This window comes from Cryptomeria japonica, chromosome 8 (assembly GCF_030272615.1).
Source record: "Cryptomeria japonica chromosome 8, Sugi_1.0, whole genome shotgun sequence".
NCBI classification, from domain to species: Eukaryota; Viridiplantae; Streptophyta; class Pinopsida; order Cupressales; family Cupressaceae; genus Cryptomeria; species Cryptomeria japonica.
In genome coordinates this window covers 718,405,788-718,429,019 of record NC_081412.1, presented here as the reverse complement: position 1 = coordinate 718,429,019, position 23,232 = coordinate 718,405,788, and the positions used below count along the sequence as shown (strand labels likewise).

Here is a 23,232-nt window from a genome sequence, read left to right as displayed (position 1 = left end):
ATATGCAATATTATCAATGAACCTAGAGCAAAAACAACATAATAACAATATATTCTCCAGGATTTTTGAATGAGAGATGAAGGCCTGAATTTATAGAAAATTTAGAAAGAAACCAAAAGCCAAGATCAAATGATGATGAGTGGTCAAGATTTTCCAAGAGGAAGCACAATCTAGGTGAATTGATGTGATTGGATGCTTTTCACAATTTTAAAGGAAGTTGAACTAAAATTAAGATAAAATAAAGAAAAAACTAATTTATTCTCTATTTCATTCAATTTTGAGATTTAATTGTTCTAATTGCTTTCTTTGAGATTATTTATAAATTTTTAATTTGTTTTTTTCAAGATTATCTCCAATTGATTTCTTTTCTCAAATTTTTAATTCTTTTTTGTCAATTAATTCATTTTTTGATTTATTTCCTTTTTTGAAGATTTGTGCTCATCATTTCCAATTCCTCTTTCTTGATTTGTTTCTTTTTTTGAAGATTTATGACAATTTTTTATTTATTTTTCAAATTAATTCCCCTTTTTGATGATTTAATGGCAAATTGATTTATTTAATTAAATATGCTAGGATATTCGATAAAATAAATAAGACAAATGTTTAAAAATGATTTACTTGGAATGATCAATTAATTAATTAAATATTTAATTAATATTGAGTTATTAATTTGCCATGTGACATTTGATGATTTTAGAATTAATTGTCTGCTTGATTTAATTGCCTTTGGTTAGGACCTTGGTGATGTTGTCGTCATTAGGGGCTCATGGTTTAGATGAGCATTTTTAGGGTATTACATTATCTACTATGCTTCATATGTTTGAACCTTGGTGATGATGTTTTTGATCCATTTCTTTAAAATTTAATAACTTGTGACAACCTTTTACAATGATTTTTCTAGAGATGTGCATTGAATCTATATTTGAAAAATATTTTCAAAATGATTCTCTATCTTGTTACATTTTCAAATAATTTCATTCGAAAGATAAATTGGTCATTCCAATAATTTTTTATAAATTTAAAAAGAAAATTATGAAATAATTTATTTAATATTTTTGTCTTCTAATTATTGTCATTTCACATAAATAATATGAACAATCTCTATTATAATAATGTTCAAAATCAATATTTATTCAATGATTGTTTTCATCATGTCTTTATTTGGAAAATCTATAAATAATTAGAACAGAACCTGGACTTACAATCATTTAAGTTCTCTGCAGCCCACTCTTATAACAACTTAGTGAAGAAAGAAATAAGATTCAACCCTTTATATTTAACTTATTATATCAAAACGAGCATATTACTTAATGAAAATTGATACGGATGTGACAAATTTCACCATTAAACATAAAAACTTGATAACAGTTTTCTTACTTTTCTATTCAATAGATAAATATTATCTTTTATTGTAATCCTAATCCAATATTGGAGTGTAATATTTTTTAATGAATTTCAGCCTTAAATAGAAAAGTTGATGGGCCATGTTCTGGTGATTATGTGTTTGTCTTATGATTATGTGATTATGTGTGCTTGCGAATCCGCCACATACCGTGCAGTGTTAAAAACAGGTATTTAAAGGTTGTTCCCACTGTTTCTTTATTTGAGAAATCTATAAATAATAAATTAAATTCTGATACCAACAAACGAATGCAAACATTAAAATGTTTAAAGTAGACAAAACGTTATTATTAAAATTGACAAATAGCCTTCAATTAGGGTTTAAGTTCTACCATAAAATATTGTTTCAGCGAAAGCCTGCATTGTTCTTGAAGATGCTTGCCTTGTGCTGTGAATGACTCAATGCAACCTTAATAACTGCTCTCTCTCCTTCCTGCTTTGTTACCCCTAAAATTCAGTCCCAGTACTATAACAAAATCATAACTTCCATTCTGTGCAATGGATCTTATGAAGGTGGTAGAATTGGGTATTGTGTTTTCAATGCTTATGGTTCATAATGCTGTTGCTGATCCTGAATCTGATCTTATAGAGAAGTTGCCAGGCCAAAGAGAGAAAGTTCCTTTCAAACAGTATGGTGGGTACATTACCATTGATGAAGAGCATGGTAGAGCATTATTTTATTACTTTGTAGAGGCTCACAACAATGCTACATCTAGGCCCCTGGTTTTGTGGCTCAGTGGAGGTAAATAACACATTCCATCTATAATGCTTCACTATTCTTTTTGATTTAATAAACTTTATTACTATAATCTCTTCCAGTTTATTCTGCCTTTTATGTAATATACATTTGTTTTTTTCACTCTACAAAACTTGTCAAAAATTTAATATATCGATCTTTGATGAGTCATTGCAGGGCCTGGGGCTTCATCACTTGGATATGGAGCATTCATCGAGACTGGTCCTTTCAGATTAAATGGCAAAGTTTTGGAACAAAACAAGTTCTCTTGGAATACAGGTACAGATTCTCAACATTCATGTTTGTGTGTATTCTTTAATCCAACTTACCATCACTCAAATCGTGTGCTCCTCTTAATGGCAGAAGTAAACATGCTGTATGTAGAGAGCCCAATTGGAGTGGGATTTTCTTATTCTAATACAACTTCAGATTATTATTTGCTTAATGACACTTTGACTGTAATTCTATCTCCCACCTCATTATTCTCCCACTCTTCAAATGACTCACCACATAATTTCTCTATTAGTATAGAAATGGAATACAAGATAATTCATCAATGATAGATTGATTTTTAGCCATAGCATTCTCTCTCGGGCTTTATTATATATATTATCTTCTTGATTCATATTCCAATATCTTTGTAACTAATTTATATATCATGTTATATATCATGTTTTTTCTTCACCTTAGGGTTTCTGCTAATAAGATAAGGTTTCCATTATTCGATTACATATTTTTAACTATCAAATGTTAGGGGTCTTCCCTCTTTCATGAGTCTTCCGTCTTTCATGAGTATTACATCAATGTCATGGCTAGAAGAATCACATTCTACAATGATATTTTAGGAAAATGTAAGCTATTTATAATGGAAGTTGTTCAAACATATTTGTTTAGTTTCTCAGTTTTCCTTAATGTTTGTCTCATTGTAGTAAAGAGAATCATTCATCAGCAAATTTATGAGTTCTTATTATAGTACTATAATTTTTGGGAAATTGGTAATAATATCTAGTAATTCATAAGAGGCTCTATAGGTTTTATAGGTTTTAAAGGTTCTGTGCATTTTCCATTATATTATGTTATTAATTTTATGAATATCCACCTTAATTTGTTCATGTCAAACAATATGGCCTATATATAACAAATCTTTGGATCTTGAAACACACTTAGATGCATTAGTACAAAGTTTCTTTTTTCAAAAATAAGAAAAATTATGTTCACATGTTGCAAGTGTCCCTGTCAAATTATTTTGATTTTTGTTAAGATTTCAATAAAAAAGTACCCAAAAATAATCATAATAAATAACCTAAAAATAGAGTCCATCAAAACTATAAAGTAGATGGTTTTGTTTTTATTTAAAAAAGGAATCATAAAATAATTGATAGTAGCCTTCATGGGTTTAGAAAGATTTCTTATGCAAACTTTTCTTGTTTTCTTATCTATATTTTAATCATTCCGATATTCAAGTTAATTTGTAATAATGAGATTGTGAGAATTATTGCTGCTCTATATTGTAATTTTTTTCTTGGAGAAAGAGGAGAGAATAACTTCTAAGGCATGTTAGAATAGGAGTTACAAATTTGTATCTTATTTTAGTAGAATAGAGTAGTGAATCATAGGGGGGCCTCCCCTTACTAATTAGGAGATTTTTAATTTTGTGTTGTTGTGGTTGAAACCACAAATTTGTAAACTCTTCTTGTGTTGACAAAATTTTCAACCAACATGATTATACATCTTCTATAAAAAATTTATTAGGTAATAGTGAGAGCTCTTTAGTTCCTTTAGATTCATATGTATTGTCATGAAATAGATTTTTCTCGTTGTAGATGTAAAAATATTAATTTAATTTTTGTAGGTTAGTTGATCTTAAAGATAATTTTTTTACAAATCAACCTTTAGTAGTAGGTTTTGAGATTTTATATGAGTGGTATTGTTTAGATCCAAGTTGGTTGGGGTAGATGACGCAATATAATTGAGCTTGATACATCATATTGTGGCTTTAGGTATAATAGACAGCATTTGGGTAGATCACTTGTATTGGGACATTGGATTATTGGGATAAGACATGTATTCTTTTATAATAATTATTTCTCATTTCATAGTCACTTTTGATATTTGATACTTCACATTTTTCATACTTTCTTTCAAATTTTTAATTTTTTCATTCATTTAAAGATCACATAAAATATAAAATTAAATGGCTCTAACTCTAAATTTATATTCACTTTTTTAGTACATATTATTTTAGTCTAGGAATTATTTTCTTGAGATCTAGTATATGTCTCTATCATGAGGCTTAAAAAATATTAGTTACGACAAATTACTCAAAATAAGTAAAAATATGCCCTTTAATTTTGTTGGTGTAAATTATGTCTCGTAATTACACTTTAGTTAAGTTGACTTAGCATAATGAATCTCATAGTAGTTTTCATATGAGACACTTAGGGAAGTGTGCACATAGGGAAGTTGCTTGTAGGAGAAATTCCACATTTTGTGGTCTTATCTTGTTGTTACAATTCCACCTTCAATGGGTGGTCCACCTCTTGTGGAATATTTTATTATTTCTCCTACCTACCCCCACCTATCCATGTTTCTCATTGGGCCACAGGTCATGTTCATGTGCTCGCATATCCATATGGCCTTGACTTTATAAGCGTGCTCATCTTCATTGTATGGTTAATCCATTTGATCATATTTTGCATCTTGACAAAAATCTCTCTTATTTGTCCTATTCATTGTGGTCTAGATATTTTGGTTATATTTGATAAATTATTGCATGGTATTAGATCCATTGGGGCTTTATTGAGGAGTTTATTTGGAGACATTTTGGACCATTTGATTTTTGAATCTGACGAGAAGGGAAAAATGGTGGCATCTTGTGTAAATTTCGACCTCATCATTGAATCTAGGAGGCCGTTTTAATGAATTTTGAGTATAAATTTGCCTATATTTGGTGAAAATCAATTTTGAGGCTTTGGAGGAAAAAATTTCCTATTTGGGTTGTTTCATACAATTTTTCAAAAAAAAAAAAAATTCTTTGAAATTTTTGAAATTCAATATTTTTAAGTTTCATACTTTTTTTATATATATTAAAAGTTTTTATTTAGAAAAAAGGGAAGAAACATTATTTTCAGTGGGGGTTGTTTACCCCCAACATATTGGTCCTACCTTGTACGTAGTTTTGCAGGGTTTGTTTGGCAGTGGCATCTCCCGTGTCCTTGGCTGCCACACCTCCCACTTTGTCGACCATCCTCTACCACATGTCGCCCCATGGCTTCGTGCAACTCTTAGCCACTATATCTTGGATTCACTCCATGGCTCCTCCCACCACCGCCACCTCAGGCCACCTCCTCCCGTTGATGTCTCTATGCTCCGCTACATGATCCCTTCCTCTCTTTCACTCATTCCATTGTCCTTCTGCCTCATAATGACACATAAGACACATGGAACTTTTTTCGGCCATGTAGTGATAGTGAAATGTAAGCCACATGGAGGTTTTTTCTCCCATGTAATAACACTTCACATACCCCTAGTGGACCATATAGACAATAATCTACACAATTAGCACAACGCAAGCACCAAGTAGGTGTTGAGTCACCTTACCAAATAGGATGCCATGTTATTATTGTTGAACACAAACCACCACTGAGAGGGGGCTGAATTAGTGGTTGCTAAAATTTTTGACCTTTCTAATCAACTCCAAAAAGCCTACTACTAAACAGAGCATCTAAACATTCAAACCAGTAAAATAAGGAGGGTCAAAGAGATCAATCACACAAATACAACTCACAACAATAGATGTATGAGGAAAACCCAATATGGGAAAAACCTCGGTGAGAAAAGCTACTAGAGTCTACTGCTCCAATCCAACGTCACAAGAAAAACATTGGATTACAAATATTTAGGGCACCAACCCAAGGAGTGCCAACCCCTTTTCTTTTTAGGGCACCAACCCAAGGTGCGCCAACCCCTTCACTTTTTAGGGCACCAACCCAAGGAGAACCAACCCCTGCACCATGCTTCAACTTGGCAATGTATAATGAAATACTATTTAAATATAGTTAAGGCTTCTTGTTGCAAATGTGTTCTATAACTCTTTGATCAAATAACTCACTGTCGGTTGATAGTCTTCACTTTCACTGAATTTCACACTACCGGTTATGAGATTACTGATTCTTGGCCACTATTATTACCCTTTCTTTGACAGTCTCATCACACTCTATGTTACATTGGGATGCTGCCTTGCTCTACTGCACCTTGCCAGTTTTGTCAACTATTGAACTTAGAGTTATGCCTGTACTCAATTACTGCCAGTTAAACCCTCTCACCGGTTTGCTTGCACTCTAATTCTGCAACTTTCTTAGAATAAATTCTAAGGCTGAAATCTTCTCAGCACTTAAACTTTTTTCCTCTCTTCCCTTCTCTGTAGTATCACCTTGTTTTGTCTCGAGCACATCTCTTTATACCATGGTTTCATGCCAAAAAGAAATTCAAAGTTGGAGTAGCTAGGGTTTCCTATTCCTGGCATGATCTACATGAGATTTGATCTGATCTATCTAGGATCGATCACCTGTACTCCAGGGATACACCTATACACTTTTTCCATTGTCCAATGAATACTTGCTAAAGATAGCAATCATGAACTTGATTTCTTGTCTTGAAATCCATCGACACATAAAAAATGCCTGGTTGTTTCCTTTTTATGACCTTCTTGCAATCAGATTTCCTTTTCATTAATGCAAGCGCCAACTGCTCCCTGATCATCCTCCTTGAGCTACAACAATCAGATACAATCCTATGATTTGTGGCAGTTTTATTAATGGTGATTATCTGTTTCAACAACCCTATCGATGGGGGCTTCACTGATCATAGCATGTTTGCCACCTCAGCTCCACATGGCATCACAATGATCAACACATGGCTCACTGACACATAGTCAGTCCAAACTTGATCAATTAACTATCTGATATTGGTACATTCCTTTACTAGTAGAACCTTCTTCTTCTGCTAACCGGTAGAGTACACTATACAGACAACTCATCTTTTCCTCTGGAGGTTTTTCATTTCTTTAGTAGTTTGCCTCTTCATCATAAATAGGCAACCATCTTTCAGAGAGGCTTGTTTCCTTACCAGTGATCCATCAACATCAGCCATCATCCCAGTTATTGCCCATACTAGTAGCCATCATACCGGTGTCACTGCCCAATTAGTTGACATCAATGACAACTTAATGCCAAAATGCCAACAATCATATAGTTCCACATCATCTTATATAGTCAACAATTATACCTGCTTAGTCAACATTCTGTATGCTACATGTCATCTTTTCATTGAGCCACGTAATCAGTCTGTACTGTATGAATTGCCACACAAACATAGAGAATTTTTGGTGCAACAACCAAATTGTAATCAAATTTAAAATAGTAAATAGCTGATGCCGGATTTGCATCAATACTTTTCGAATAAAATTTGACACCTCACCATTTGAGTTTTTTATTTTGTAGTCCAACTTTGAAGGCTCATAACTTGGTCATTTTGAGGCCTTCCTAAGTTCAATTTTTTATTTGGGCTATTTTTTGTGCTCTTCATAGTGGTGTGGTTATTTTCTAATTTTGGTGGACAAGTTTTTTTAGAGTTTTCAGTTTTTCACAACTATACTTGTCCAATCCTTGTTTTTAAAAATTTAGAGGCTTCATTTGGGCTCATATGATCTCCTTTTCAAGTGTCATTTTTATAAAGTGCATAATTTTTATCTACTTTCACATGGTGGCATTAGTTTTTCACCAATTTGAGTAAAAATTATACTTTCAAAATTCGGTCATTTCTGGTCTATTTGGTGTTGAGACATGGACCACCTAGGACTCGAACCTAGGACCTTCCATACACTGCTATAGTGCTCTACCATTGAGCTACTTGCCCCTCTTGGACCAGTCCATCATCAGTTCGGGTGTGGCTTATTTCCAACACCAACACCCCCCCCTTAAGCCACACCTCTCATGTGCTTGGGGCTCCTAGCCTGGACTTGGCTCTGATACCATGTTGAGACATGGACCAGATAGAACTCAAACCTAGGACCTTCCATACACTACTGGAGTTCTCTACCACTGAGCTACTGGCCCCTCTTGGACTAGTCCATCATCGATTCGGGTGTGGCTTATTTCCAACACCAACATTTGGTACTTGTAATTTTCTTGGGTCTCAGTTTAGATCTCTTGCATTATTGGTTTGATTATTTTATAGCCTATTTGAGGTAGTTGTAAATTTAAAATAGAAGTCCACTTTTCCCTCATTTGCAAGTGGCCCATTGTAAATGCACTATGTATAAAGTGTCAAATCATCATTTTGGGGTAGGGGGTTCTTCTTATTGTGCCTCTCTTTTCCTTGTGATCTTTCATTTTGTTAATATGGATTCTCCTAAATTTACAGTTTTAACTCCACATAACTATGCTTCATGGAAAATTGATGTATGGAGTAAGCTAATGGAAAAAAGATCAACTCACTATATTGATGGAACTATAACAACACCAATTGATCCTAAAGCTAATCCTAATGCTCACATGAAACAGATCACTAAAACATTATGGCTCTTGGAACATTAAGGAAGTATATATCAAAAGAACTCATCTTTCACATTGATAAGTGTAAAACAATTAAGGATGCATGGGATGCCTTGGGAAAATTATATGACCAAATTGATAAGATTAGAGGTTATCAACTTGATAATGATGTCACAATGATGGATCCCAAGAACTTTTATACAATCCAAGACTATGTCACTAATGAAAATGATCTAAGAGCATAACTTAAGGATTGTGGCATTAACAAGAAGGATGTATAGTTGATCTACAACTTGTTGGGAAAGCTTCTATCAAAATATGCAACATTTGTTTCAAGCTTCCAAACTCATCACTTGGCAATGGGTAGTTCTTTCACTATGCCTACATTTGATGCCTTCATATAGATGTTGATATTAGAGCAGGACAAGTTATTGAGCATGGGGATTCTCAAGCCTTCAAAGTCCAAGACTTTGGTGGCTAATTAGGAAGGAAAAGGTTTGAACAAGAAGGAGAATAATTCAAGCCAAAGGATAAAGGACAATTATTCTCTTCCAAGAAGGGGTATACATCTAAGAAGGATTGACCACCTTGTGCATATTACAAGAAGAGTGGTCATGGTGAGTATTGTTGCCACACTAAGTAGGATCAGACCAACATCATTGAGAAGAACAACATCAACCCTGTTATAGCTCTGTTCTGTACAGGTTCATAAACCCTGAACACTTCTACCAGTATCTCCTTTCCTCCAAAAAATGCCTTACAAACCATTTATAGATCATTGCATGATAAAACATTCACATACAAAATGATCTACATACATATCCTTCACATTACATAGTTCTACTTCCTTGTCATATACACTCTCCTATCACATATCCTATATCATAATGACTTAATTAACTGACTTATATACCCTTTACAAACAATATTCCTTATGTCAGCTTACAATACATTACAAAAGATATACAATCTCAGCTCAATACAATAATTATAAAATGATTGAATAAAAATTCCTTTGGATCGTAGACTGATGTCGGCTTCACTGAAGTGCTGGATGTCAGTGCCAATTATGACCTTGAATAATCCAATGCCGGTATCTACCAGTGTATGCCTCCTAATGTCAGTCTATGAATTCTATAGAATCTTGTTGCCATTAATGAAAACAAAGGAATCCAATGAGTGTCAATTGCCAACAATCTCCCCCTTTAGCATTGATGGCAACACTCATGTGAAAAATGGATTCCCTGTCGATTCAACTGAAATATGAAACATGCTCCCCCTTTGGCATCAATGCCAAAGACCAGTGAAAGAATTGAAAGAATTTGGTTAAGAATCTATACAAAATAATGAATAAATATAGATTACTTTACTGGAGCTTTGCCAATTTCAAGATTTTCGGATAAGCTTTCTCTAGCAATTGTATATAGGTATCCCAATAGGTTTTGAAAGTTTCAGATATGGATACAATTCCACTCAATAAATGTGCAAGTGTTTCTTTGTTAGTGACTTCTACTGGTGTAGGCTTTGCAAGCATATCCATGCATTCCTTCTTATCTACACCAAGTGAATCCAATCTTGGACACACCAAACCTCTGAGACTCCTTTCTCTTCGAATGATCGTGTCTCTTTCTTTTTGAAAAGAAAAAATTTGGTTCTTCAAAGACAAAATTTTTCCATCATTGGATGTAGTGAGTGAAGTTAGTCCATCAAAAGAATTAGCAATATTAGCAATCTTTTCATGTAACTCCTTTAACTTGTTATCTACATTTGTTGTAAGAATTTATATATTACAACATACCTTGTAGATGTTAGTACACTGTTTCAATGAATTTTCAATAAGTATAAGTTTTTCTTCAACCTTCCTCTTCTCTGTTTCAATAATCTAGTCAAAAACAACTTTCTTAGCCAAAGTAAATCTCTCAAGTGCTTGCTGGCTAGAAATCTGCTTCAATGATTGAAAGTTTTTAAATATGTGCTATGTTAATGCCTTAATCTTTTCGAAAGGGATTTCTTAATTTTCAATCATACAACCAGGAATCAATCTGTGCAAAAATGTTATTGATTGATCTATTATTCCTTTGTCTGGAGATCCCTCCTTTATTAGCTTTTGAGTCGCCACCATCATTAGCCTTGTGGGACTCATCTTAGTGATTGATTTCTTCTCAACTTGAGAAGTTTCAATTGCCAAAAATTTTGTTGGGGAATCAATTTCTGGTATGGTACTAGGAGTCTTATCAGTCCCATTTTCCTTATCTTCTTTTGCACTAGTGGCTTCACTACTTGGTGCAGTATCAGTTACTATCCATAGAGTATTATCCACAATATTGCCAGTACCATGTACATTATCCATATTACCTTGCTTGAATTGTACAAATGTTGTCTCTACCGGTATAGACTATACACTCTCATCAATTTTGGGTCTACCTGTCAGTGGTATCTGTACACTCTTATTTATTGCCAGTTTATCCAAAATTGGATATGAACTTCCCAAAATTCCTTTCTATTTAGATTTGTCCAGAATGGTGGAATTTGTTGCCTTAACAAATTTTTCTTGAGAAGTAAGGAAATCAGGATTCTTTTGGAATAATTTAGACCAACCATTTCTGGTCTCATTTACCTTGCCCATCATTAGGCTTATTTGTTAGGGTTTGCTGCTAAAAACTATTATGCTGGCAACATCTATACATCATTTCATTTCCTCATTATTTATAGAGCCACACATATTCAAAAGTTCAACTTCCTTAATTTCCCTATCCCTCTTGACTACATCTAATCTTCTTGCATGTAATTTATTATATAGTGATAAAGGGATTTCCTTCAAAATCTCTACTAAAGCCTTCTTATATATATCTATATATAACAAAATTGCTTCTTCAATTTCATTCTTCTGATTATCATCTAAATTTTTATAAAAATTTGATACATTCTTCAAAATACCATCTTTTGTTACCTCATCTATCAATTCAGCATAGATCATTGTGACATTACCAGATTTAGTTGCTTCATCACTCTTTTTCTTCTTGCTAGGGGTTGTAGGAGTGGATGAAATTGGTTTCCTTTTCTGAGTAGGTTTCCTTGCCAGAGGTGTGGGAGTAGTAGGCTTTGTCACTTTTCTTACAAGATTCCTCCTTAGCTCCACCTTCTTCTCCTCTACCGAAGGCTTGTCAGCTTTCTTCCTCTATACCCTTCTGAATGCTAGAGGTTTATTATCCTCTGGATAAGAGTTAGAAGTGATAGAAGAAATGAAAGTTTCAAGCCTCTTATCCTCAAGAGCACTAGCCACTACTGGTTCATCTATTGGTTTGGATCCAGAACCTAGTTGTGTACCTATCCTATGAATTACATTTTGAACAAATGCAAACATTTTATCTATTTTATTTTATCTCATTTTCTTGTTGAAGCCAATTTTGACTTCAAGAGCCTTTTCCTCTGTAGTGCCAAAATGTTTAGTCTTGTCATCTTATAGAGCTTCAAGCAACATTTTTACATAAATTTCCAAGATGTTGTCATCAACTTCATATCTTAGTTTAGTGACCCATATGGTTCTAGGTTCCACTACCTCCATGAGGGTTTCATTAGTTTTTACCATAAAGCAAATATCAGTGGAGTATTTATCCACAATGTGCTTAGAGATCCTCTCCCTCTGTCTCATGTTTTCTTGATAATTTTTAAAATAGCCCCAAAGCTTCTCATTCCCATCGGTACCAAGACTGATAATTGCATCTTTAATTTGCATACCTATCGGTATGTCATGAGCCCAACACTTCTTTCCCAAACCTGATAGCTCATTTATGAACTACATCATTAGGAACACAATAAGATTGCCAAACCTAAATGTTCCTTTCTTGACACCCATGATTTTTCCAAGATTCAACATTAATTCACTTCTTAGCCATTCACATAAATCATATTTTCCAACATTCCTTAGCATTTGATGTGCAACATGGATACATGGACTTGCAACAAAGTTCAATCGACTAGATTGAGTTACCTTGAAACTGATGATCATGCTGCCAAATTTGACATCTATGTATTTGATGGTGCTGATCCTCATTGATCTTCCATCATGGGTTGTTTCAGTGAGCTTTTCAAACTCAATGTTGCAGATATTCTTCCCAGGTTCCTATCAAACTTTGGGTAAGTCAGTGACTACCTGAATTACTTCCTTGGTGATCATGTAGGGCCAGTCCAGCCAGATGAATTCATTGTGGACCCTGCTCAGAACATATCTGATCACTTCATCCTTGAATTCTGGTATGTATAGGATTTCGGTTAACCCTAGGTCTTCGATGACTTGATATTCAGGCTTGATTGTTTCGGATCTTCCCAGTATCATAGATTGATACATTCCCTTGATCTCCTCATTACCTAGATCTTCCAAGGTGTAGTGAATATAGGCCCTGACATTTTCTACATAGACTACACCATCGGGAACCCTCGCGAATGCACTCGCATAGTCTTCCTTCTTTGCTATTTGGGCAACTTCCTTAAAAATGGGTCTCAACCTATCCTTAACCTCAACAACTGTTGGATTCACATTGAAAGTAGGACAAGATGATGATCCGGATGTCATTTAAAAGAAATACCTTGAAAATGATTGTTAGTTTGAAGATTTGATTACTTCTCAGATAACTGTTGGAAATCCTTTAGAATGCCTTTTCTCACTCTTGATCGCCTGTGATTCTCCTTTGCTTCACTCTGGTTTTCTTGAGTACTAGTTGAATGAAAATGAGTTCATTTTTCCTCTTTATCAGTGAGTAAACCCTAATCCTTCACTGTCATAAATGCTTAGCGATGTACCCTATCGGATGTCAGTTTCACAGTTTTATGCTAGATAAACCATCATCAATGATCAATACAACTCTCTAGATCTCTTCCAAATCTCTTCTGGGGAATATGCAAGATTTGCAATGAATTTTCCAACCCCTAAGGTGTATACCTCAGTTACCGGTTGAATTTCTTGCCGGTGCACGAATGGTATGTTCTACCGGTGGAGTTACTGGTGCAGTTACTAGTGTAGTTGCATCTCCACTTGGTTCTTCAGACTTTCTAACCCATCTCTTGGTGTGATCTTGTTGTATTTCATCTACCTTTTGTTTTCCTTTCTCATTTGCTCTATCATTGCTAACCAGTTTAGTCTTGCTTTTGTAGTACTTAGTAATATGACCTATTTTGTTGCATGCATAACATGTAACATTATTCTTTTGAATTGCTTTGACATATCCAGTGTCATTCCTTGATCTACATTGATTAGCCAAATGTCCAAACTTTCCACATGCATGGCATTTAAGATTCATTTTGCAATCTCTTGACTTATGACCATATTTCTTGCAATTTGTGCATTGACTGAGAACATAATTATAGTTTTGATTTGGTCTATTTCTCCATTGTTTAGCCATATGCCCAAATTTATTACAAACAAAACATCTACCATTAAATTTATAAGCATTATATTTCCTTACTGATTTCCTCTGTTCTAATGGGTTTTGCATATTGGTTGTCTGATCTTCATTTGTAGTACCCGAGCTTTCACCTTGTACAAATCCAAGTCCTCTAGAATCTTCATTCTACCTTTATCTTTTCAATAAGTCATCCAACTGTGCAGTACTAATCCTAAATTTTTCTTTATACTCACTTGCAGTAGGCAGATCATTTCTTAGAGTTATTATTTGTCTTTCAAGCTCTGGTTGATTATTCTGAGATTGTACCAAATTAGTTTTCAACATATCATTCTCATGAGACAATCTGTCACATTCTTCAGATTTGTTCTTTAGAGATATACCAAGATTTTCTTCCTTCTTCTTTCTATCCTCAATATCTTTTGACATCCTCATAGTCAGGTCTTGCATTTTATTCTTCATAAGCATGTTTGCTAGACTCAGTTTTTGACAATGTTCCTTGAGTGCATTTTCATCATCTTGTTTTTGCAAGAGTACCTTCCTCCTAGTTTGAGATGATGATAACCTTTCTTGCAAGACAAGAATGAATTCATTAGCAGAATTCAATCCATCTTGTAGTTTTAAGTTCTTCATCCTTTCAACATCATAATCCTCAAGTGCCATCTCAATTTTCTTTTCCATAGCCATATTTAATGATTCCATTTTTAGGATCTTACTCAAGTTGTTAAACTTCCTCGAAGGCACTAGGCTTTGATACTAATTGTTGGAATCCAAGAACACTTGAATTGGTGTTCTATCTGTAACATATGATTTTACCCTTTTACAACATACACATATAAATAGATAAATGAAGAAACACATAACTTGGAGTAAATAAACCAGCCACATGAATGAACACCATAACACACATAATTTATACATGGAAAACCTCAAGGAGGAAAAACCATGGTGGGATTTGTGACCCACAATATAAATTCACTAGCCATATGAAAGATATTACATAGTAAGGGGGAATGCACATGCAAGAAGGCACACTTCCTAGAGAACACTACTCAACACAAACATTCTCACTGACTACAAGCTTATACTAAGATAAAATAGTAATAATGAACTCACAAAATGCATTTGCAATGCCAAAAAGAGTTCTAGTTATAACTCAGTTTTGTACTGGTTCATAAACTCTTAACACTTCTATGGGTATCTCCTTTCCTCCAAGAATACTTTACAAACCATCTACAAATCATTGCATGATATAACATTCACATACAAAATGATCTACATACATACCCTTTCACATTACATAGTTCTACTGCCTTGTCATATACTCTCCTATCCCATATCCTATATCATAATGACTTAATAAACTGACTTATATACCATTTACAAACAATATGCCTTATGTCGGCTTACAATACATTACCAAAGATATACAATGTCAGTTCAATACAATAATTACAAAATGATTGAATAAAACTTGCTTCAGTTCCTAGACTAATGTCGGCTTCACTGAAGTGTTGGATGTTGGTGCCGATGTCGGTGCTAGTTGTGACCCTGAATACTTCAATGCCAGTATCTGTTGGTGTATTCCTCCTAATGCCGATGTATGACTTCTATAAAATATTGTTGCCATCAATGACAACAAATGAATCCAATGAGTGTCAATTGCCAACATGGAAGGGAATATGTGAGCAATAGACTTGAGAAATATTGTACACTTGAGGGGATTGATCTTCAACATTTAGTTGCCTACACTACACAAAATAATGATATTGCATAAAGGAAGAATAGAACCCTCAAGGAGATGGCTATATGCATAATTCATGCTTGTTCTTAAGGAGATACAATACAAGAAACCATCAAATGATATTACAAAACCATGAGCTAAAACCACCCAATAAGGTGTAGCCGACCTTATCTCCCTTCTAGATTTCCTATGATGTGTCCCTCCCTTTTTACAGCTCATTTATATGTCTAATGTATTTTATATTTCCTATTTTAGGAGTACAAACTTCTGGAGGTCATGACTTGAGAACTGTGTGCCTTATCGACGAACCGTTTGAATTTCTGAAAAAGATAGCAAAGTGCTATATTGCCTTGTAAATACTACATCATTTATGCATACTTTTCAGGACATTTCAGGGCCTCTAAAGTCCTCAAAATAAAATTTAAACCTTTCATTGGACCCTCCAAAATGGAAAACTAAATATCTATCAAAACTGGTTGTGATCTTGTGATGTAACTTTATCGGAATACTTATCTACCCAGCTAGAAACTGCAAAGAGAATTTTGCACCATTTCATGCTCAAATGAAAATTACTATAAATAGTAACATCATGTAAATGCAAGGTTGAGACGCTATTTTTCCAACAAATATCTCACTTGTCGAACACCTTGAAAGAGAAAAGGGAGTAACAACACAATGAATCAATTTCTATGGCCCATGAGGCCCATAGACTCTGAGAACCATCTGAACTTCTCTGTGCTCATAACCTTAGTTTAAGAATCTGCAACATTCATCAAATTTTGTACCTTAACTAACTTCACCCTTCCATCTTTGACCATACCCCTGACAAAATGATACCAAACATCAATGTGCTTGGTTTGGGCATGAAATGTTAGGTTCTTAGCTAGGAAGATTGCACTTTGATTGTCACAATAAACTATCACAACTCCTTATTTTATTCCAATTTCTAAACTATCATCAGATTCATAATAAAGACGGTGATCTAATTTAGAATGCTCAAATCCCAAACTCAACACATATGTATCAAATATTTGGTACCACATCCTAGGACTCTATTTGAGGCCATACAGTGATTTCTTTAATTTACAGACCAAATTACTTTTAGCTTTCAAAACATACTACTCTGGTTGTGTCTGTAAATAACCTCCTCCAAATTACAATGTAGGAAAGCAGTTTTCATAGCCATTTTCTCAACCTCTAAATCATAAGCAACAACAATAGAAAGAAAAAATCTAATGGATGTCATTTTTGCAACAAGAGAAAATATCTTACCATAATGAACACCCTCAACGTGAGAGTAGCCTTTTGCAACCAATCTTTCTTTATAGTTCTCAATGCTTCCATCTAAACCAATACTTTTCTTGAACACCCATTTGCAACCAATAGTCTTTCGTCCTTCAGGCAATGGTACATGATCCCATGTATCATTCCTTTTTCAAAGTTTCTATTTATTCTTCCATAGCACTCTTCTAGGATTCTTCATCATTCAATGCCTCTTCTATAGATTTTGGTTCATCTACATTAGTTTTCAAAGGAAAAATACAACTCCAATCATCAGGTGAATACCTTTTAGGTGGTTGTCTATGTCTTGTAGACCTTTGAATAAGCTGAGTTGGAGCTTCTTCCTCCTCTTCTGAAGATTCAGAGCTAGACGATCTCTCCTTAGCTTCTTGCCTATCGAGGGGTCTTGATTCATCTCTTTCAAGTGTAGAAGGAAATTGAATCACATCTTCCTTTTTATTCTATTCTTGTAGCAATGTAACAAAAGGAGACTTAATTTCTCTAAAAATAATACTTCTACTTAAATTACCTTTTGTGCAATAGAGTCCCAAAGCTTGTATCATTTCACACCTTAACTATACCCAATGAAGATACATTTCATAGCCTTATTCTCCAACTTTGTCCTCTACTCCTTTGGTACATGTGAATATGCCTCACAACCAAAATCTCTAAGATGTCTCAATAAAGGCTTGTGACCCGACCATGCTTCCATATGTTTTTTATCAACAAGGGCTGATGTAGGAGACTTGTTAATCAAGTAGCAAGTAGTGGCAATAGCTTCAACCCAAAACTTTTGTTCTACACCAATACCACTCAACATACTCCTAACCTTCTCCATCAATGTCCTATTTATTCTTTCTGCAACTCCATTATGTTGTGGAGAATACAGCTCGTTGTCTTCTGTCTCTTAATCCCACAATTTTTATAAAATCTATCAAATTCATTAGAGAAAAATTCACCGCCATTATCAAGCCTCAAACATTTAATTTTATTTCTAGTATGCAACTCAACCATCACTTTAAATTCTTTAAATCAACTGAAAACTTCAGATTTACTCTTTAGAAAATATACCCATATCCTTCTACTAAAATGATCAATAAATGAAACTTAATATGTGGATTTTTCAATCCAATGAACATCTATAGGACTAAACACATCAAAATGAATAAGATCCAAAACATCACAAGTTTTATGAGAACTCGAGTAAAACTGAATGTGGTTTTGTTTTCTATAAATGCAATGCTCACAAAAATCAAATTCAAGATTACAATCATTCAAACCTTCAAGAAGGTTTTTATTTTTCAAGGTCCTTAGACCCTTTTCTCCAATGTGGCCAAGCCTCTTGTGCCATAACATAGTCTTCTCTACAGATAAATTTGCTTGAGAAGAAAGAGAACCCTTAGGTACCCAATATCCATTTCCATCTACTGAAGGTGAAACCCTCAAATCTTCCACAAATCTACTTTTTATATAAGTTCTATTACACTCAACAATGTATGCATCTAGCTTATATAAAGTGTCAAACCTGACACCTTTAGCAATTACCATAGCACCCTTAATTATCTTACATCTTTCTTTATAAAAGACTACCTGCACAGCCGCATCTATAAGTTTGTAGATGGATAACAGATTTCATTTTAATCTAGGGATATGCAGCACATCATTAATCCTTTTTATTATGCCATCAAAAAACCCAATCCTAAATTTACCTTGACCAACAATGTCTAAATGTGAATCATCACCCAAGTACACCTTACCTCCATTAAATTCTTCGTATTTAGAAAATCAATCTCTATTTGCTAGTCATATGAAAAGATGCACCCGAGTCAATTAACCAGGCATCATTATCTACATGAGTCGCCAAAGCTACAATAAATGCATCACCATCTTCCTTCTCAAAATTAGAATTAGAATCAATCTTCTTCTTTTTCTTTTTGTTTTCTTCTTTGTAGTCCTTATGGATGTGACCTAGTTTACCACAATTCTAGCAAATGACTTTGGACTTTCCAGGAGATTTCAATATCCCTCTCGATTTGGACTTATCACGCTTCTCATTCTTCTTTCCTTTCTCCTTAGGTCTTCCATGAATAGTTAGGGATTCTTTTGAACTGATGGATACCTTCATTTGCATCTCTTCACCAAGTAGGGTACCCACCACATCTTCAAACTTCAAATCAACAGAAGTAATACTGATAGCCATAACAAAACAAAACAAGATCTGGCATTTCTCCTCTTTGTTCATCTTAACTCTGACATATACTAATTGAGCCACCAACATGTTGAATGCCTCCAGGTGGTCTACAATTCATCCACCCTCTTCCATCTTCAAACAATACTATTTCTTCCTCGAGAAAGTCTGATTTAATAAAGATTTCGCTTGATACATTTCACCAAGCTTAGTCCATAGCTTCCTTGCAATGTTTTCTTCATGGACATTTATCAGAACAGAGTCTACCAGGAATAATCTAATTAGACCCTTTTGGTCCATAACATCATAATGAGCTACCACAATAGGATCTAAAGGTCTTTAGGCATTCACATCAAACAACATCCCATAGATCTCAATCTATTAGCATATCTTTCGTCTTCAGTTTCCACATCACAAAATTTGTTCCATTAAATTTTTCAACCTCTATTTTCCCTGATGAACTTGTCATCTGAAAAATTCCTACAACAAGATAAAAAAGTATCTTCTACACAAGCTCCTACTAAAATCTAGATTAGTTCAAAAAACCCAACCACCCACAACTGAAATGAAAGGTGATCAAGCTCTGATACCGCTTGTAAGGAATTCAAGTAGCGGAACAACTTCCTACACTAACCTTAAGAGGAGGGTAATGCAAAAAAATTTATAGATCATCACAACAGTTAAAAAAACAAAAATAGATATAATAACAATCAAACCATAACACTGTGATTTACGCAGGGAAAACCCTTTCGGGAGAAAAAACCCGCACTCCAAAAGCCGCCCAATATATTATTCAACAATAAAAAACATATTACAATATACTTACAAAGAAATCTCTTTGCAAGAGTACCACTAATCAGAGATTCAGAGATAACACAATAGCCATAAGACTCTTGCACACAACCTCTATCTCGTGCACCTCATATAGAAGAGATACAATACAAGAAACCGTCAAATGATATTACAAAACCATGGGCTAAAACCACCCAATAAGGTGTATCCGACCTTTTCTACCTTCTAGATGCCTTATGTCATGTCCCTCCCTTTTTACACCTCATTTATGTGTCCAATATATTTGATATTTCTTATTTCAAGATTACAAATTGTAGCATCATAAAATTGTGACCCCTGCAATTTCAACCACATCTTAGGTCCTCACCTATGTGGTTGCATCTCTCTACTCAACTGAGACCCCTTTTTGCACCTTCATTCTGAAATTCTCACATTTCAGCCCTGATGACACCTCGAGACCTTTTCCAGGACCCAAGATAGGGTAGGATAGGGGCGTGGCACCCCTATCCTCCTTCTTAGGGTGGCCCTAAGATAGGTCCATCCGGCCATTACGAATAATTTACTCTTCAAGGACTTAAACTCTCCTTTGTTGGCATTTGTCAGGATGAAATTTAATCCTCTTAGGCATGTATAAAAGGAGATTCAATTCCCTCATTTGGCATAAGGATAATATATAGAAGTTTAAGAGGAAGGACTACACTATCGTCATCAAGCATTTAAGTCTTCAAGCATCCATGAAGTTCTCTTCTTCATGTATCTTATTTATTCATCCATTGGAGCAACATTACAACATTCATTTGCAAGCATGTGTGTATGATAGGGTTTTGTCATGTTACATGACATTCCATGCAACACTTTTGATTACATTCAAGAAGAAAAGCAATCATCATCAACAAATTGCAGGTATACAAGGTATACATTTCCATCATTCACATTTAAGCATTTGAAATTACTTTCTTTCAAGGTTGATTCCTCAACTAGGGTTTGACTGAGGAAAACCCCTATCTACAACCATTATTTCCTTCTTTTCTATGTGTAGGTTGCAGGTGTGTAGTTGTAATTGTAGGTTTGGACTCCATGTGGAGAGATGGAAAAACCCTTTTCGACGAATGGATTTTTCAGAGGACCAAGTACACTTTCAACTTGGTCCGGATGAATTTACTCCAAATTTGTAGGGCAGATCTATATTAGTCTAAATATCTCAAATCCAAATTTACAGTGCACTCCCAAACCGATAGCTCCTCATTTCGTCCATTTTATCTCCCTTTTCTGCATAGTCAGCAAGTCAACTCTCCTATTCACAAAAAAGGGTAATTTGCCTTCTAATCCATGCAATCTACTTGGTATTTATATCCTTGTTCTCCTTGGATCTGGATCTAATGGATCCAAGTCCCTCTTTTGAATGTAAAGTATCTCCCAAGAGAAAATCATCCTAGTGACTTCTTTTCTCTCTCCTAGGTGGGGAGTCACTAGGGTTCAATTTTCCAATTTACATTTTGGTGAACCCAACGCCTTACACACTAATTCTGATTTCTTATTTTTAAATCTGAATAATTGCAATTTGAATTTCAAAATTTCATTTCCAAGTTTGATCTTTTTACAAATTTAGAGGTTAATTGCATAAAAACCCTAATTTTTTCATTTTGACAAAATTGAGCTTGTGAAGTGTAGCAATTTTAATTACTTGTTTCAGATCTGATTTCTATTTCAAAATTACAATTCACATCTATCTTTTCATTCTAAAAATTAAGTGGTTAAAAAGAAAAACCCCAATTTTTAAGAATCTCCTATTTTGACCTTTGACTGCTAAGTTGGCTGATCTAGACATCTCCAAATCAGTCGTTTCTTTGGATTCTGCAATAAAATAATAATTCTATCATCCCTAAAAATTTTGAAAAAGTTGGTCGGACTAAGTACTCTTTGCACTCGGTCCCTATCTATTTTCTCAAAATTTTGAGAGTCAGAAGTGACTATATTTTTCTGCTTAAATCCAGAAAATTGGCCAGTTTATCAATTTTTGCACCCCTTAAGGTCGAATACCAATACAAATTTCCACACTCTTAGCTTTTAAATTAATTTTCATAAAAATATCCTAATTTTAGATCTTATTTTCAAGTAAATTTATATTTTAATTGACTTTCAATGGAAATCAATGAATTAGATTTATTTGCTATTTCACATATGATTACATTATTTGTAACATATATTTATTACAATCATGTGTTGGATAATGCATTTCTTCATTTCATGTTGCTTCTTTTCATTCATAGCACTTGGTCATATTGTTTTGTTAGGATTTCAAAGTCATTTCCTTTTCAATTTGATCTCAAATCTTTCATGTATCATTTATGTTGTATTATAGTGATGTTATTAACAAAATGCATTTCATATGGTAATCACCTTAAGGCTTTTGTAGATCCCAATCTTAGAGATCCTAATCCTTGTACCTCTCCTAGGGTATCTTGTGTGAATAAGATGAGAGCTAATATTCTAACCAATAATTTTTTTAAAAAGGACCAAGCATTGGAAAGCAATATCCCATCTTCTTCTCATACACATACCCTTGAGAAAGAGGGGCAACATCAAACTATTAGTATTCTTACGTCTTTATACCCTCCTTATTCTCCTAGGACCTATTTTCAACACCAAAGTATATGTAGAGAAGATGATGTTATGTATTTTATTCATGATATTTCCCCTCACATAGAAATGAGTGAATATGAGCCTTTAGATGATGAAGATGGTCATCCCCAATCTCCCAAAAAGGATAAGAATGACAAAGGAAAGAAGATTATTTGTTCACATGATATTCCTTCTTGATCTACAAAACCTTTTATTCCCCCTTACACATCAGGTTTCAAATAAATTCATGATCTTATTCCACCATCTAGTCATTTGCAACATTCTTATAGTAGTGGCTAATATAATAACAAAATAAGGTTTTAGAGGACAAGGACTTGGGAAATTTGAACAAGGAATTTGTGTCCCTATAAAACCTCCTATGCAAGCTACTACAAAAGGACTAGGAAGCGATACTCTTCTCTTTAAGGATGAACTTCGTAGGCTTGAAAATTTTAAGAACTATCTTCAAAGGCAACACTTTAAAAGATCTCACAAGAATGCTACTTTAAAACACC

General features: G+C 34.2%; 1 protein-coding gene across 1 annotated transcript in view; it reads left to right on the top strand.

Moving 5' to 3' along the window:
* Positions 1-1,899: 1,899 nt before the first annotated feature.
* The window catches only part of LOC131074206 (serine carboxypeptidase-like 45), a 59,854-nt gene continuing 38,521 nt past the window's right edge, over positions 1,900-23,232 (top strand). Inside the window, exons 1-3 of the mRNA XM_058010767.2 lie at positions 1,900-2,143; positions 2,315-2,416; positions 2,501-2,595. Coding sequence (XP_057866750.2) covers positions 1,900-2,143; positions 2,315-2,416; positions 2,501-2,595 — 441 coding nt within the window. The remainder of the gene's footprint in view (positions 2,144-2,314; positions 2,417-2,500; positions 2,596-23,232) is intronic.